General features: G+C 46.3%; 1 protein-coding gene across 5 annotated transcripts in view; it reads left to right on the forward strand.

Moving 5' to 3' along the window:
* nipblb (NIPBL cohesin loading factor b) overlaps window positions 1-19,156 on the forward strand; it is a 600,450-nt gene that overhangs the window by 329,691 nt on the left and 251,603 nt on the right. For all 5 annotated transcript variants that reach the window (XM_080189563.1, XM_080189568.1, XM_080189564.1 and 2 more), the window contains 2 exons: window positions 2,832-2,932; window positions 9,025-9,166. In XM_080189563.1, the coding sequence (XP_080045689.1) occupies window positions 2,832-2,932; window positions 9,025-9,166 (243 nt within the window). The remainder of the gene's footprint in view (window positions 1-2,831; window positions 2,933-9,024; window positions 9,167-19,156) is intronic.

A 19,156-nucleotide genomic window follows, 5' to 3' on the forward strand; every position in this document is an offset into this window, starting at 1 on the left:
CAGCAGAGATGGCGACATGGTAGTAGCTCAGGTCATGGATTGGTCATATCTTCCATATTGAACACAACTTGGAGGAAGCACTGAGGGTTGTAAAGTCATGGAATGTACTCTGGATGGGGACTTCAATGTCCAAGATTGGCTCAATAGCACCACCACAGACCAAGCTGGCAGGATCTTAAAGGACATCGCTGCTAGACTGGGACTGTGGGGGGTGACGAAAGAACTAATATTAGAAAAGAACAAACTTGACCTCACCCTCACCAACCTGCCTGCCACAGATGTTCATGACAATATTGGCAGCAGTCTCCACAGCACACTGCCTGTGGGGACAAAGTCCTGTCTTCACATTGCGGGATATCCTCCGTTGTGTTGTGTGGCACTACCACTGTGCTAAATGGAATAGGCTTGAATAGATCTAAAAGCACAAGAATGGGTAACCATGAGGTGCTGTGGGCCATCAGCAGCAGCAGAATTGCTCAACCTCAATTGGCACAAACCATAGAAGTGGGGCCATTTGGACCATCTTGTCCATGCCAACCTAAAGACACTCAGATGCCCTTTTTATCATTACTATCACAACTATCAATCCCATCTTCCTGCATGTGGCCCATAGCCCTGCAAGTTACTGCACTTTAAGGTGCAGATCCAGGTACTTTTTAAAGGAGTTTAATGTCTCTGCCTCCACTGCCAACTCAGGCAGTGAATTTCAATTACCCACCACCCTCTGTGTAAAAAGGTTTTTCCTCGTGTTCCTTCTAATCCATTTGACCAAGTGGCATCAAAGAGCCCTAACAAAACTGGAATCAGTGGGAATCTGGGAGAAAACCCTTGCTGGTTCAAGTCATATCTGGCACAAAGGAAGATGGTTATGGTGGTTGGAGGTCAATTTTCACAGCTCCAGGACATCACTGCAGGAGTTCCTCAGGGTAGTGTCCAAGGCCTAACAATCTTCAGCTGCTTCATCACTGACCGACCTTCCTTCGATGGTGAGGTCGGAAGTGCGATGCTCGCCATGCAATTTTCAGCACAATTCGCAACGACTCATGCTGAAGTAACCTATGTGCAAATGCAGCAGGACCTGGACAATATCAGAGCTTGGGCTAAGAGGTGGCAAAAAACTTTGTGCCAGGCAGAACATCTCTTGTTGGAATTGGTCGTTCTGCAACAATGGAGAATGTTGGAGAATTGTCACCTTCTTGACATTCAGTGACATTACTATCGCTGAATCCCCCCACATCGTGGGGGGTTACCATTGACTAAAAACTGACCTGGACTAGCTATGTAAGTACTGTAGCTAGAAGAGCTGGTCAAAGGCTAGGAATCTTAAGCAAAGCCACTTGCTCCCTGATTTCACAAAGTGTGCTCAGCATCTACATTGCAGAAGTCTTAATAGAGGTTTATAAGATGATAAAGGGGATAGATAAAGTGGATGTACAGAGACTATTTCTTTGGGTGGATGTAGCTGTTACTAGGGGGCATAATTATAAGGTTCAGATATAGGAGGGATGTCTGAGGTAGATTGTTTACTCAGAGTGGTTGGGGTGTGGAATACACTGCCTGCTGTGATTGTGGAGTCGGACACTGTAGGAACTTTCAAGTGGTTATTGGATAGGCAGATGGAGCACAGCAGAATGATGGGCAGTGGGATAGCTTGATCGTGGGTTTGGACGTAGCTCGGCACAACACTGAGGGCCGAAGGGCCTGTACTGTGCTGTAATGTTCTACGTTCTAAGTCAGAATGTAATGGAATCTACTTGCCTAGATAAGTGTGGTTCCAACAATACTCGAGCTTGATACTATCCAGGACAAAGTATCATACTTCATTGGCATCTTATCTACTAACATTCAATCTCTCCACCACTGACACACTGGCAATCGTTTGTACCATCTTTAAGTTGTACGTCAGGAACTCACCAAGGCTCCTTGGACAGCTCCTTCCAAAGCCACCATCATATAGGAGGACAGAGGCAGAAGATGCATGGAAACACCAGTTACCATTCTGACTTGGAAATATGACACCGTTCCTTCACTATCGTTGGGTCATAACTACTGAAGCTTCTTCCTTGACACTGTCTGTGTTCCTACAGCAAATGAATTACAACGGTTCAAGAACCACTTTTTCCAGGACAATTCATCATGGGCAGTAAATGTTGGTCTTGCCCAAATCCATTGAATAAAAATAAATATCAAGAGTCAAACCACAGAAGTACTTAAATTGTAAAGCAGTTTGACAGCCATCTGATAATTGTGAACAACGCTATGTAAATGTAAGTTTTTAAGTACAGAGGTGTAAGATGTTAAGAGGTATTGAGTGGATAGTCAGAGGCTTTTCCCCAGGGCTGAAATGGCTGCCACAAGAGAACACAGGTTTAAGGTGCTGGGGAGTAGGTACAGAGGAGATGTCAGGGATAAGTTTTTCACTCAGAGTGGTGGGTGCGTGGAATCGGCTGTTGGCGGTGGTGGTGGAGGCAGATTCAATAGGATTTTCTAAGAGACTTTTAGATAAGTACATGGAACTTAGTAAGATAGAGGGTTATAGGTAAGCTTAGTAATCTCTAAGGTTGGGATATGTTCGGCACAACTTTGTGGGCCAAAGGGCCTGCTTTGTGCTGTAGTTTTTCAATGTTTCTAAAATGTTTAATCTGAAATTAGTTCAGCCGTGAGATGTATGTCATTTGCATATCCAGCTACATCTACCCTGTAACAAGGTATGCAACAACCTGGTAGGCATGCCACAGAATGAGCTATTTCTCTGTTTAAAATCATAAATGTTTCTTATCCTTATAAAATCCATCAACCAGCTGAAGAATTTTTTCTGGAACTTTTGACAGGTGTTCTCAAGATATGAGAAGCACAGACAGTTGATACTAGAAGAGATGTTTGCCTCGCTTGCAAAACTCCCGACAAGTAAGAGGAGTCTAAGAAATTTCAGGTAACGTGATTCACTTTTTGTGTAACTGATGTGTGTGACCTTTTATTGCAAGTGTATTTGTGTATTGGAGTAAAGATGTCTTATTGCAATTGTATAGAGCGTTCGCGAGACTGCACCTGTGTTATTGTGTGCAATTTTAGTATCTTTACCTAAGGAAAGGTATACTTGCCTTGGAGGGAATGCAACAAAGGTTCACTGAGATGGGATGGATTGTCCTTTGAGGAATAATTTGGTAGAATGGACTTTATTCTCTTGAGTTTAAAAAAATGAGAAGTGAGCTTATTGAAACACACACTTACAGGGCTGGAGCAGGTAACTGCAGGAAGGATGCTTCCCTTGGCTGGGATATCCCAAACCAGGGATCACAGTCTCAGAATTAGGGCAGGCCATTGAAGATTGAGATGAGAAGGAATTTCATTCAGATGGTGGTGAATCTTTGGAGTTCTTTCCCTCAGAGGGCTGTTATTAAAGAGATGAATGGGTGGCTCAGGGATTGGTGTGGGAGGAATGGGTTTGAATTTATAGGGCATTGGCACCAGTATTGGGGCAGGTGGGACCTGTTCAGATGGGGATGGTCTTGGTCTGAACCGTGCTGGGACCAGAGTCCTGGCAAATCGTATAACTAGGACTGTAGATAGGGCTTTAAACTAATTGCGGGGGGCGGGATTGTGTGCAGGGATGGGAGAAATTACAATGTCTGAAGTAAAAGAGAGAGTACGGGCGCGGGAAAATGTTGAGGATGTCCCAATAATAAAGGGAGTACGGGGCATGAGAAAGGTTGGTAGCGTTCCTTCAAATAGGGTCCAGATAAATGCTGGGATGAAGACACTTTACCTGAATGCACGAAGCATTCGGAACAAAGTGAATGAGCTGGTGGCGCAGATCAGCACAAATGGATATGATCTAGTGGCCATTACGGAAACATGGTTGCAGGGTGACAGGGACTGGGAGCTGAATGTCCAGGGGTATCAAGTGTTTAGGAAGGATAGATGGGAGGAAAAGGGGGAGGGGTAGCTCTGCTGATTAGGGATAATATCAGGGCGATAGTAAGGGAAGATATAGGCTCCAAAGAGCAGAACGTGGAATTGTTGTGGGTGGAGATAAGGAACAGTAAGAGGAGGAAGACGCTGGTGGGTGTGGTCTATAGGCCCCCAAATAATAACTTGGAGGTGGGGCAGGCTATAAACAAGCAAATAAATGATGCATGCAGGAATGGAACGGTGATAATTATGGGGGATTTCAATCTACGTATTGATTGGTTGACCCATGTCGGACGCGGTGGGCTTGAGGAAGAGTTTGTGGAATGCTGCTGGGGTAGTTTCCTTGAACAGTGTGTGACGGAACCGATGAGGGAGCGAGCTATCTTAGATCTGGTGTCATGTAACGAGGCAGGTAGAATTAGGGATCTTGTTGTGAGGGATCCTCTTGGGACGAGCGATCATTGTATGGTTGAATTTCTGATGCAGATGGAGGATGAGAAAGTAGGGTCCCGAACCTGTGTCCTCTGTTTGAACAGAGGGGAGTACGATAGGATGAGAGGGGAATTGGCAAATGTAGATTGGGGGCGCAGATTGGCCAGTAGGACTGCTGAGGAACAGTGGAGGATCTTTAAGGAGATCTTTCTCAGTGCTCAGCAGAAATATGTTCCGATGGTGGAGAAGGGATAATCAGCCGTGGTTATCTGAGGAAATAAAGGAGAGTATTAAATTAAAAGCTGATACTTTGAGTGGCTAAAAGCAGTGAGCGAGTAGAAGATTGGGAGAGGTTTAAAAATCCACAAAGATTGACTAAGAAGCTGATGAAGGAAGGAAGGATAGATTAAGAAGCTAAACGAGCACTAAATATAAGGTTCCCCATGGTAGGCTATTGCAGAAAATGCAGATGCATGGGATTGAGGGTGATTTAGCAGTTTGGATCAGGAATTGTCTAGCTGATAGAAGACAGAGGCTGGTGGTTGATGGGAAATATTCAACCTGGAGTGCAGTTACAAGTGGTGTACCTCAAGGATCTGTTTTGGGGCTACTGCTGTTTGTCATTTTTACAAATGACCTAGATGAGGCTGTAAAAGGATGGATTAGTAAATTTGCTGACGACACCAAAGTTGGAGGAGTTGTAGACAGTGAGGATGGATGTTACAGTTTGTAGAGGGACATAGATAAGCTGCAGAGCTGGGCCAAGAGGTGGCAGATGGAGTTTAATACAGAAAAGTGTGAGGTGATTCACTTTGGTAAGAAAAGCAGGAGTACAGAATATAGGGCTAATGAAAGGACTCTTAGAAGTGTTGATGAGCAGAGAGATCTCGGGGTACCTGTGCATAGCTCCCTGAAAGTTGGCACCCAGGTTGATAAGGTTGTTAAGAAGGCGTACGGTGTGTTAGCTTTTATTGGTAGAGGGATTGAATTTCGGAGCTGTGAGGTTATGTTACAACTGTACAAAACTCTGGTGTGGCCGCACTTGGAGTATTGCGTACAGTTCTGGCTGCCGCATTATAAGAAAGATGTGGAGGCATTGGAAAGGGTGCAGAGGAGGTTTACCAGGATGTTGCCTGGTATGGTGGGAAGGTCTTATGAGGAAAGACTGAGGGACTTGAGGTTATTTTTATTGGAGAGAAGAAGGTTACGAGGTGACCTAATTGAGGCATACAAGATGATCAAAGGATTGGGTAGGGTGGACAGTGAGAGCCTTTTACCTGGGATGGTGATGGCTAACACGAGGGGACATAGCTTTAAATTAAGGGGTGGTAATTATAGGACAGATGTCAGAGGTAGGTTCTTTACTCAGAGGGTAGTAAGGTCGTGGAATGCCTTGCCTGCAGCAGTTGTGGACTTGCCAACTTTAAGGGCGTTCAAATGGTCAGTGGATAGGCATATGGATAACATTGGAATAGTTTAGGTTAGAGAGTCATTAGATTGGTTCCACTGGTCAGCGCAACATCGAGGGCCAAAGGGTCTGTACTGCGCTGTAATGTTCTATGTTCTATAAAAAAGGACAGTAAGAGTTTTTACAAATATATAAAGAGGAGGAGGCTGGCTAGAGTGAATGCTGGGCCCTTAGAGGATGAGAGGGGGGATTTGGTGGTGGGAGATGAGGAAATGGCTGAGGCCTTAAATAATTTTTTGCCTCGGTCTTCACGGAGGAGGACACGAATAGTTTGCCAGATATTAAAGATAGAAGGATGGTAGGAGTTGAAGGCCTGAATGTGATTACTGTCACGAGAGAGGTAGTGCTTGATCGACTAGCGGCACTGATGGTGGACAAGTCCCCAGGACCAGATGGAATGCATCCCAGGGTTCTGAAGGAAATGGCAGAGGTGATAGTGGATGCCTTAGTGATTATTTCCCAAACTTCGCTGGATTCCGGGGAAGTGCCGGAAGATTGGAAAACGGCTAATGTTACGCCACTGTTTAAAAAAGGTAGCAGGCAGAAGGCAGGGAATTATAGGCTGGTTAGTTTAACGTCTGTTGTTGGAAAAATGCTTGAATCCATCATCAAAGAAGAAATAGCGAGACACCTGGAGAAGAATTATTTGATAGAGCAGACGCAGCACGGATTCGTTAAGGGGAAGTCGTGTTTGACAAATTTATTGGAATTCTATGAGGATGTGACTAGTGCGGTAGACAGAGGGGAACAGGTGGATGTAGTGTTTCTCGATTTTCAAAAGGTGTTTGATAAGGTATAAGAACGTAAGAAATAGGAGCAGGAGTAGGCCATCTAGCCCTTCGAGCCTGCCCCGCCATTCAGTAAGATCATGGCTGATCTGAAGTGGGTCAGTTCCATTTTCCCGCTTTCTCCCCATAACCCTTAATTACCTTGCCTACCAAAAACCTATCTACCCGTGTCTTAAATATAGTTAGCGAGGTAGCCTCCAGCACTTCAACGGGCAGAGAATTCCAGAGACTCACCACCCTTTGAGTGAAGAAGTTCCCCCTCAACTCTGTACTAAACTGCACCACCACCCCACACACACACACACACACACACACACACACACACAACCCCCCCCCCCCGAAGGCTGTGCCCTCTAGTCCTGCTGTCCTTTCTAAGCAGGGAGAATCTGTCTACCTCTATCCTATCCATCCCCTTCATTATCTTATACGTCTCTATAAGATCCCCCCTCATCCTAAACTCCAATGAGTACAGACCCAGTCTATTTAGTCTCTTCTCGTAGTTCAACTCCCTCATCTCCAGTATCAGCCTAGTGGACATCCTCTGCACTCCCTCCAAGGCCAAAATATCCTTGCGCAAGTGCAGCGACCAAAACTGCACATAGTACTCCAGCTGCGGCCTCACCAATGCCCTGTACAGTTGCAGCAAGACCTCCCTGCTTTTATATTCTATCCCCCTCGCTATAAAGGCCAGCATCCCATTCGCCTTCTTGATCACAAAAGGTTGCTTCAGAAGGTTAGGGTGCATGGTGTTAGGGGTAAGGTGTTAGCGTGGATAGAGGATTGGTTGTCTAATAGGACGCAGAGAGTTGGTATTAATGGGTGTTATTCTGATTAGCGGTTGGTAACTAGTGGAGTGCCACAGGGATCGGTGCTGGGGCCTCAACTATTTACCATTTATATAGATGATCTGGAGGAAGGGGCTGAGTGTAGGGTGTCGAAATTTGCTGATGACACCAAGATAAGTGGAAAAGCAAATTGTGCAGAGGGTGTGGAATGTCTGCAGAGGGATCTAGCTAGGCTGAGCGAGTGGGCGAGGACCTGGCAGTTAGAGTACAATGTTAGCAAGTGTGAGGTTATCCACTTTGGCAGGAATAATAGTAGGAGGGATTACTATTTAAAGGGCGAAAAGCTGCAGCATGCTACGGTGCAGAGGGACCTGGGGGTCCTTGTGCATGAGTCGCAAAAACCCAGTCTGCAGGTGCAGCAGGTGATCAAGAAGGCGAATGGGATGCTGGCCTTTATAGTGAGGGGGATAGAATATAAAAGCAGGGAGGTCTTGCTGCAACTGTACAGTGCATTGGTGAGGCCACAGCTGGAGTACTGTGTGCAGTTTTGGTCGCCGCACTTACGCAAGGATATTTTGGCCTTGGAGGGAGTGCAGAGGAGGTTCACCAGGCTGATACCGGAGATGAGGGGGTTGGACTATGAAGAGAGACTAAATAGACTGGGTCTGTACTCGCTGGAGTTTAGAAGGATGAGGGGGGATCTTATAGAGACGTGTAAGATAATGAAAGGGATGGATAGGATAGAGGTAGAGAGATTCTTCCCGCTCAGAAAGGACAACAGGACTAGAGGGCACAGCCTCAAGATAAGGTTGGGGGGTGGGGGGGGGGGGGTGGCAGTTTAGATCGGAGTTGAGGAGGAACTTCTTCACTCAAAGGGTGGTGAATCTCTGGAATTCTATGCCCATTCAAGTGGTGGAGGCTACCTCGCTAAATATATTTAAGACATGGGTAGTTAAGTTTTTGGTAGGCAAGGGAATTAAGGGTTATGGGGAGAAAGCGGGAAAGTGGAACTGATCCACTTCAGATCAGCCATGATCTTATTGAATGGCGGGGCAGGCTCGAAGGGCTAGATGGCCTACTCCTGCTCCTATTTCTTATGTTCTTATGCTGTGGAGGTTCAATCATTGAGTATGTTCAAGACTGAGGTTGGTAGATTTCTACATATCAAAAACATCATTGGATATGGGGTTAGTGCCGGAAAATGATGTTGAAATAGAAGATCAGCCAGCTCTTATTGAATGGCGCAGTAGATTTGAGGGAGCAAATGGCCTGCTTCAGCTCCCATGTGTTATCATCTTTTGTTCTAATTTCAGATTTCCTTTCCTTCCCATACTAGCCACCCTGTGGCCTCTTCTTTACATTGTCCGTTTAATCTTTATTCAGAGCAGGTTTGTACTTTGGCAAATACAGACAACCCAAACTCATTTTGTGTAGGATCTTCGCAACCATCAGATGTAGGAGATTTAAACTCAATTTGAACAGTGATAAGATGCTGTCTAATCCATTATGACATAGAGAAATATAATTTTGAAGTGCCCCAGGACGTCTGTTGCAGTTTTAACTGAGGGAAGAGAATTTTAAATGCATTAGTGAAGTCAGCGACTTGAGCCCTGATGTCTGTTCTTGTTTTATTAAACAGATTAAACAGCAGTGATATGGATGGAGAGCCACTCTTTATTCAGATGGTGACAGCCTTAGTATTGCAGCTGATACAATGTGTTGTGCATCTCCCAGCTGCAGAGAAGGATTCCAACACTGTCGATGAAGATGGAGACAAGAAGGTAGGAAGCTCACATGCTGAATATTGATGAGTGATTATTCCGATGAGGAATGCAGCCAGAGCTGATTTCCAGGCATCATCGGTAGCTCAACTATACAAAGAGTAGAAAGGTTGGAAAAGTAATATTGATGGAAGATCCTTTTTAGTTAAGGGAAACATAGCCCCAGGCAAGAATCTGACTTGAAAAACTATTTACTGGTGCTCACTACTGAGCAGCGATAGAGCATTCTCATGGACTGGAACTGATGACATAGGTAGAAAGAGAGATGAAATTCCACAAGAGGATTTTAGAAAGCTAGGGAAAATTCTCGTCTGCCAATTACTCAAGTACTACTTGCTAATGAATGTAAAAATAAGAGGACAAAACAGATGAATGGATGCAGTGATGGTGGAAGAGGGAGGGCTTTAGATTCTTGACACATTGGGACAGGTTCTGGAGCAGTTGGGTCCTGTATAGGCCAAATGGTTTGCACCTAAACAGGATTGTGACCGATGCCTTCACAGTTTTGCAAGTGCTATTGTGGAAAGTTTAAAATTTGGCGGGACCTGCTGGGTGTCCTTGTGCACCAGTCACTGAAGGCAAGCATGTCAGTGCAGCAGGTGATAAAGAATGCAAATGGTATGGTGGCCTTCATTGCGAGAGGTTTTGAGTACTGGAGCAGGGATGTGTTGCTGCAATTATGCAGGGTCTCAGTGAAGCCACATCGAGAATACTGCATGTAGTTTTGGCCTCCTTTTCTGAGGAAGGATGTTCTTGCTCTCGAGGGAGGGCAAAGAATGTTTACCAGGCTGATTCCGGGGTTGGAGGGACTGATGAAGAGAGTGACTGACTAGGTTAGAATTGTTTTCGCTGGAGTTCAGACGAATGAGTGGGCTCTCAAGAGACTTATAAAATTCTAACAGGACTAGACAAAGTAGATGCAGGGAGGATATTCCTGATGGTTGGAGTCCAGAACCAGGGGTCACAGTCTGAGGATTCAGGGTCAATGATATAGGATGAGGAAAGATTTCTTAACCAAACAATGGTGAACCTGTGGAATTCATTGCCACAGGAAGTAGCTGATGCTAAAACATTGCATGTATTCAGGAGGCAACTGGATACAGCACTTGGATGGAATGGGATCAAAGGTTTTGGGAGAAAGAAGGATGAGGCTGTTAAGCTGGATGATCAGCTATGATCATAATAAATGGTGGAGCTGGCTCAAAGGGCCAAATGGCTTTTATCTTCTATGTTCCTATGTAAGAGGGACGGATTACATCTGAACTGGAGGGGAACTAATATTCTGTTGGGGAGATTTGCTAGAGCCATTTGGGAGGGTTTAAACTAGTTTGGCAGGGGGTGGGACTCAAAGCAGTGGGGAGCCAGCTACTTTAATGCTTTTTAAGACGCCCATTACCACCAGCTTTTTGATATCGATGTGACCCAGAATACCTACACACTTTACCCTAGGATCCTCGACTGGCTATGTTGGACCCTTGGAGGATGAGAGGGAGGATTTTAGTGGGAAATGAGGAAATGGCTGAGACTTTAAATAGGTTTTAAATAGGCTGTAGTGTTCTATGTTTTTTGTGCCGCTCTTCACGGTGGAGGACGCAAATAGCTTACCAGATATTAACGAGCGAGGGTTGGTAGGAGGTCACGTCCTTAATACAATTACTGTTTCTAAAGAGGTAGTCCTTGGTAGACTAATGGGACTGAAGGTAGAAAAGTCCCCGGGCCTAGGTGGAATGCATCCCAGGGTGTTGAAAGAAATGGCAGAAGTAATAGCAGATGCGTTAGTAGTTATTTATCAAAATTCGCTGGACTCTGGGGAAGTGCCAGCTGATTGGAAAACAGCTATTGTTACACCGCTGTTTAGAAAAGGAAGTAGACAAAAGGCTGGTAATAATAGGCTGGTTACCTTAATGTTCGTAGTTGGGAAAATGCTAGAATCCATCCTTAAAGAAGAAATAGCATTACACCTGGAAAGGAACGGTTCGATCAATCAGACACAGCATGGATTCGTGAAGGGAAAGTCTTGTTTGACGAATTTACTGGATTTTTATGGATTTCCAGAAGGCGTTTGGTAAGGTGCCTCACAAAAGGTTGCTGCAGAAGGTTAGGGTACACAGAGTTGGGGGTAAAGTGTTAGTGTGGATTGACGATTGGCTATCTAACAGGAAGCAGAAAGTTGGAATAAATGGATGCTTTTCTGGTTGGCAGTTGGTGACGAGTGGAGTGCCGCAGGGATTGGTGCTGAGGCCTCAACTATTTACCATTTATGTAGATGATCTGGAGGAGGGGGCTGAGTGTAGGGTAACAAAGTTTGCTGATGACACGAAGATGAGTGGGAGAGCAAATTGCGTGGAGGACGCGGAAAGCCTGCAGAGAGATCTGGATAGGCTGAGCGAGTGGGCGAGGACCTGGCAGATGGAGTATAACATAGAACACTACACAAACACGCCCTTCGGCCCACAAGTTGCGCCGGTCGCTTCCATACCTACCAAGCCACAGAACTATCTGTAACTCCCAATCCCATTAAATCCCATATACTTATCCAGAAGTCTTTTAAAAGACCCCAGGGAGTTCGCCTCTACCACCACTGACGGCAGCTGATTCCACTCAGTCACCACCCTCTGAGTGAAAAACTTACCCTTAACGTCTCCTCTGTACTTGCTTCCCAGCACCTTAAACCTGTGTCCTCTCGTAGCGACCATTTCAGCCCTGGGAAATAGCCTCTGAGAATCCACCCTATCTATTCCTCTCAACATTTTATAAACTTCTGTCAGGTCGCCTCTCAACCTTCATCTCTCCAGGGAGAAGAGACCTAGCTCCCTCAACCTATCTTCATAAGGCATGCCTCCCAATCCAGGCAACATCCTTGTAAATCTTCTCTGTACTCTCTCAATAGCTTCCACATCCTTCCTGTAGTGAGGCGACCAGAACTGCGCACGGTACTCCAAGTGGGGTCTGACAAGGGTCCTATAAAGTTGCAGCATTACCTCCCGACTCCTAAACTCAATCCCTCGATTAATGAAGGCCAGTACATTGTATGTCTTCTTGACCACATCCTTCACCTGCGAGGCCGATTTAAGAGTCCTGTGGACCCGGACCCCAAGATCCTTCTGCTCTTCAACCCAGCTAAGACTCCTACTCTTGATATTGTACTCCTGCATCCCATTGGTCCTGCCAAAATGGACCACTACACATTTATCCGTGTTGAAGTCCATCTGCCACTTCTCCGCCCAGTCTTGCATCCTTATCTATGTCATGCTGCAACTTCTGACATCCCTCCAAACTATCCACAACACTACCAACCTTCGTATCATCGGCAAACTTACTAACCCATCCCTCCACTTCCTCGTCCAGGTCATTTTCATAAATGACAAACAGCAAGGGTCCTAGACCGACCTCCATGCAGAAAAAGACCCATCCACAACCACTGTCTGCCTTCTGCAAGCAAGCCAGTTCTGGATCCACAAGGCCAAAGCTCCTTGGATCCCGTGCCCCCTCACCTTCTCAAGAAGTCTTGCATGGGGGACCTTACCAAACGCCTTGCTGAAGTCCATGTAAACCACGTCCACCGCTCTTCCTTTGTCAATGTGTTCAGTCACATTTTCAAAGAACTCAACTAGGCTCGTAAGGCATGACCTGCCCTTGACAAAGCCGTGCTGACTATTCCTGATCATTCTAAACTTCTCTAAGTGCTGATAAATCTTGTCCCTCAGAATCCTTTCCATCAGCTTACCATCTACTGAGGTCACTCACCGGTTGGTAATTTCCCGGGCTATCCCTGTTCCCTTTCTTGAAAATAGGAACCACGTCCACAATAAGAACATAAGAAATAGGAGCAGGAGTAGGCCATCTAGCCCTTCGAGCCTGCCCCGACATTCAATAAGATCATGGCTGATCTGAAGTGGCTCATTTCCATTTTCCCGCTTTCTCCCCATAACTCTTAATTCCCTTGCCTACCAAAAACCTATCTACCCGTGTCTTAAATATATTTAGCGAGGTAGCCTCCACCACATCAACGGGCAGAGAATTCCAGAGATTCACCACCCTTTGAGTGAAGTTCCTCCTCAACTCTGTTCTCTGATCTTCAGGTCGTCGTTGGCCTCTGGTATAGTACCGGAAGATTGGAGGTTAGCGAATGTTGTCCCATTGTTTAAGAAGGGGAACAGAGACTTCCCCGGGAATTATAGACCGGTGAGTCTCACTTCTGTTGTGGGCAAGGTTTTAGAAAAAATTATTCGGGATAGGATTTATAGTTATTTGGAGAGTAAAGAATTGATTGGAGATAGTCAGCATGGTTTTGTGGCGGGTAGGTCGTGCCTTACTAAGCTTATTGAGTTTTTTGAGAAAGTGACCAAAGAGGTGGATGGGGGTAAGGCAGTGGACGTGGTGTATATGGATTTTAGTAAGGCGTTTGATAAGGTTCACCATGGTAGGCTTCTGCAGAAAATGCAGATGTATGGGATTGGGGGTGATCTAGGGAATTGGATCAGGAATTGGCTAGCGGATAGGAGACAGAGGGTGGTGGTTGATGGTAAATATTCATCATGGAGTTCGGTTTCGAGTGGTGTGCCTCAGGGATCTGTTTTGGGGCCACTGCTGTTTGTAATTTTTATTAATGATCTGGATGAGGGTATAGTTGGGCGGATTAGTAAGTTTGCTGATGACACCAAAGTCGGAGGTGTGGTAGATAGTGATGAAGGGTGTCATAGTTTGCAGGAAGACTTAGACAGGTTGCAGAGCTGGGCCGAGAGGTGGCCGATGGAGTTTAATGCGGAGAAGTGTGAGGTAATTCATTTTGGTAGGAATAACAGATGTGTCGAGTATAGGGCTAACGGGAGGACTTTGAATAGTGTGGATGAGCAGAGGGATCTAGGTGTATGTGTACATAGATCCCTGAAAGTTGGGAGTCAAGTAGATAAGGTTGTTAAGAAGGCATACGGTGTCTTGGCGTTTATTGGTAGGGGGATTGAATTTAGGAGTCGCAGCGTCATGTTGCAACTGTACACAACTCTGGTGCGGCCGCACTTGGAGTATTGTGTGCAGTTCTGGTCCCCACATTACAGGAAGGATGTGGAGGCTTTGGAGAGGGTGCAGAGGAGGTTTACCAGGATGTTGCCTGGTATGGAGGGGAGGTCCTATGAGGAGAGGCTGAGGGATTTGGGGTTGTTTTCGCTGGAAAGAAGGCGGCTAAGAGGGGATCTTATTGAAACATATAAGATGATTAGAGGTTTAGATAGGGTGGATAGTAATAGCCTTTTTCCTCTGATGGAGAAATCTAGCACAAGGGGGCATGGCTTTAAATTAAGGGGTGGTAGTCATAGGACGGATGTCAGGGGTAGGTTCTTTACCCAGAGGGTGATGAGGGATTGGAATGCCCTGCCTGCTGCAGTGGTAAATGCGCCTAGTTTGGGGGTGTTTAAGGGATCCGTGGATAGGTTTATGGACGAAAAGGGATTGGTTTAGGTCAGTGGGTCATTGTTTTGTAACTGGTCGGCGCAACATCGTGGGCCAAAGGGCCTGTTCTGCGCTGTAATGCTCTATGTTCTATTAAACTGCCCCCCCCCCCCCCCCATCTTGAGGCTGTGCCCTCTCGTCCTGCTGTCCTTTCTGAGCGGGAAGAATCTCTCTAGCTCCACCCTATCCATCCCCTTCATTAACTTATACGTCTCTATAAGATCCCCCCTCATCCTTCTAAACTCCAACGAGTACAAACCTAGTCTATTCAGCCTCTATTCATAGTCCAACCCCCTCATCTCTGGTATCAGCCTAGTGAACCTCCTCTGCACTCCCTCCAAGGCCAAAATATCCTTGCGCAAGTGCGGCGACCAAAACAGTACCAGAACAAAACCAAACCAGCTGCGGCCTCACCATTGCCCTGTACAGTTGCAGCAAGACCTCCCTGCTTTTATATTCAGTCCCCCTTGCTATAAAAGCCAGCATCCCATTTGGCTTCCTGATCACCTGCTGCACTTGCAGACTGGGTTTTTGCAACTCATGCACAAGGCCCCCAGGTCCCTCTGCACCGTAGCATGCTGCAGCTTTTCGCCCTTTAAATAGTAATCCCTCCTACTACTATTCGTGCCAAAGTGGATTACCTCATACTTGCTAACATTGTACACCATCTGCCAGGTCCTTGCCCACTTGCTTAGCCTATCTCGATCCCTCTGCAGACTTTCCACACCCTCCGCACAATTTGCTTTTCCACTTACCTTTGTGTCATCAGCAAATTTCGACACCCTACACTCAGCCCCCTCCTCCAGATCATCTATATAAATGGTAAATAGTTGAGGCCCTAGCACCGATCCCTGTGGCACTCCACTAGTTACCAACCGCTAATCAGAATAGCACCCATTGATACTTTTCCCCAAGAACAATCCTCCAGAACCTCTCCCGTCTCCATCGACAATGCAAAGATCATCGCCAGGGGCTCTGCAATCACTTCCCTCACCTCCCACAGAAACCTGGGGTACGTCCCATCCGGTCCCGGCGACTTATCTATGTTGATAGAATTTAAAAGTTCTAACACATCCTCTTTATTAATATCCACATACTCAATCTTTTCAGTCTGCCGCAAACTTGTAGTACAACCTCCCAGATCACTTTCCACTGTGAATGCTGAGGCAAAGTACTCATTAAGCACCTCTGCCATTTCTTCCGGTTCCACACAGAGTTTTCCCCCTTCACCTTTTATATGTCCTATCCCTTCTTTTCTCATCCTTTTACTCTTCACATATTTGTAGAACGCCTTAGGATTCTCCTTAATTTTACCCGCCAAGGCCTTCTCATGTCCCCTTCTGGCTCTCCTAATTTCCTTTTTAAGCTCCTTTCTACAAGCCTTATACTCCTCTCTTAGCTCTCTGAACCTTTTATACGCCTTTCTTTTCTTCCTGACCAGGTTCACCACAACCTTCGTGCACCACGGCTCCCGCGACCTACCAAAACCTCCTTGTCTCATCGGAACGTTGTCGTTCAGAGCTCCAGTTAAACATTCCTTGAAAATCTGCCACCTTCCTTCAGTACTTTTCCCCAAGAACAACACCTTCCAGTTTACTCGTCCAATTGTCTGCCTGATGTCATCATATTTCCCCTTACTCCAGACAAACACCTTCCTAGCCTGCCTGATCCTATCTCTTTCCAATGCTATTGTGAAGGAGATAGAATTATGATCTCCATCCCTGAGATACTCTCCCACCGAGAGATCCCACACCTGTCCTGGTTCATTAGCCAGCACCAGGTCAAGTACAGCCTCTCCTCTCGTAGGCTTATCCACGTGCTGTGTCGGGAAACCCTCCTGATCACACCTAACAAACTCCTCCCCATCCAAACCCCTTACCCTCGGGATATTCCAGTCGATGTTTGGGAAATTAAAGTCTCCCATCACGACAAGTCTGTTATTACTACATCTCTCCAGGATCTGTTTCCCTATCTGCACCTCAACACCCCTGTCACTATTGGGCGGCCTATAGAAAACACCTCCACCATGAAGTTACTGTGAAATTCCCCTGGTCGCCATTGTTTGGTCCCTGTTTGGGTTAATACATTTAACCAGCACGACTTTGAGAATGTGGGAGGAAACTGGAGCACCCAGACAAAACCCACGCAGATACAGGGAGAACGTGTAGACTCCACACAGAATGACCCAAGCCAGGAATTGAACCCAGGTCCCTGGTGCTGTGAAGCAGCAGTGCTAACCACTGTCACCGTGCCATCCCTTGTACTCCGGAATCTCCCAATCAAGCTGTTGCAGTACAGCAACAAAACTAGTATCTACCCAACCATGTGGAAAACTGCCCAGGGTATGTCCTGTTGGTGAGAAAGTGGGTCAAATCCAACCCAGCCAATCACTGCACATCAGTCTAATTTGATCATCAGCAAAGTCATGGAAGGCTTCATCAACAGTGCTGTCAAGCAGCACTTGTTTAGCCTGCTCACTAATGCTAAGTTTTGATTCTGCTAGGGCCACTCAGTTCCTGACTATGGACAAAAGAACTGAACTCCAGAAGTGAGGTCACATTAACTGCCTTTGACATCAAGGCGGCATTTGACCAAATGTGGCATCAAGGAACCTGAGCCAAACTAAAGTCAGTATGCATTGGGAGGAGTTTGGAATGCCATTGGTTAGAGTCATACCTGGCACAAAGGAAGATGGTTGTGGCTGTTAGAGGTCAATCATCTCCGTTCCAGGACATCACTGCAGGAGCTCCTCGTGGTAGTGTCTTAGGCCCAGCCATCTTCAGCTGTTTCATCAAGGACATTCCGTTCACCATAAGGTCAGGAGTGGGAATGTTCACTGATGATTGCAAATAGCAGCAACAGCAAAAGCCTAGTTGAGTTCTTCGATAATGTGACTGAACACATTGACGAAGGAAGTGCCGTGGACGTAGTGTACATGGACTTCAGCAAGGCGTTTGATAAGGTCCCCCATGCAAGACTTCTTGAGAAGGTGAGAGGCCATGGGATCCAAGGGCCTTTGGCCTTGTGGATCCAGAACTGGCTTGCCTGCAGAAGGCAGAGAGTGGTTGTGGATGGGGCTTTTTCTGAATGGAGGTCAGTCACCAGCAGAGTGCCTCAAGGATCTGTTCTGGGACCCTTGTTGTTTGTCATTTTCATAAATGACCTGGATGAGGAAGTGGAGGGATGGGTAAGTAAGTTCGCTGATGACACGAAGGTTGGTGGTGTTGTGGATGGTCTGGAAGGATGGCAAAAGTTGCAGCAGGACATAGATAGGATGCAGGACTGGGCGGAGAAGTGGCAGATGGACTTCAACGCAGATAAATGTGTAGTCGTCCATTTTGGCAGAACCAACGGGATGAACGAGTACACTATCAAGGGCAGAAGTCTGAGTAGTGTTGAAGAGCAGAAGGATCTTGGGGTCCGGGTCCACAGGACTCTTAAATCGGCCTCGCAGGTGGAGGAGGTGGTCAAGAAGGCGTATGGTGTACTGGCCTTCATTAATTGAGGGATTGAGTTTAGGAGTCGGGAGGTAATGCTGCAACTTTATAAGACCCTTGTCAGGCCTCATTTGGAGTACTGTGCGCAGTTCTGGTCGCCTCACTATAGGAAAGAAGTAGAAGCTATTGAAAGGGTACAGAGGAGATTTACAAGGATGTTGCCTGGACTGGGAGGCATGCCTTATGAAGTTAGGTTGAGGGAGCTGGGACTCTTTTCCCTGGAGAGACGAAGGTTGAGAGGCGACCTGATAGAAGTTTACAAAATGTTGAGAGGAATAGATAGGGTGGACTCTCAGAGGCTATTTCCCCTGGTTGAAATGGTTGCTACGAGAGGACACAGGTTTAAGGTGCGGGGAGGGAGGTTCAGAAGTGATGTTAGGGGTAAGTTTTTCACTCAGAGGGTGGTGAGTGAATGGAATCGGCTGCCGTCAGTGGTGGTGGAGGCGAACTCGCTGGGGTCTTTTAAAAGACTTCTGGATGAGTATATGGGGTTTAATGAGATTGAGGGTTATAGATAGGTCTGTAGGTTGGTAGGTGTTGATGTGATCGGCACAACTCGTGGGCCGAAGGGCCTGTTTGTGCTGTAGTGTTCTATGTTCTAGGTACAGAAACAGCCCATGTCCATATGCAGCAAGACCTGGATAACATTCAGGCTTGGACTGACATGTGGCAAGTAACAGTCGTGCTATACAAGCGCCAGGCAACAAACATCTCCAATGAGAGCAAATCCAGCCATTGTTGCTTGACACTCAATGCCATTACTATTCACCACTGCTATCAACATTCTGGGGATTACCACTGACCAGAAACTGAACTGGACCAGCTGGGTAACTGTAGGCCAGTTAGCTTAACTTCTGAAGTAGGGAAAATGCTTGAGTTGGTTTGCAGGTGCAACAGGTAATTAACAAGGCAAATTGAATTTTGTCCTTCATTGCACGAGAGATGGAGTTTGAAAACTGGAAGGTTATGTTGCAGTTGTATAAATCATAGGAACCCTACAGTGCAGAAAGAGGCCATTTGGCCCATCGAGTCTGCTCCAACCACA

Source organism: Carcharhinus amblyrhynchos, chromosome 5 (genome assembly GCF_965287045.1).
Source record: "Carcharhinus amblyrhynchos chromosome 5, sCarAmb.v2.hapA, whole genome shotgun sequence".
In the NCBI taxonomy this organism is placed as follows: Eukaryota; Metazoa; Chordata; class Chondrichthyes; order Carcharhiniformes; family Carcharhinidae; genus Carcharhinus; species Carcharhinus amblyrhynchos.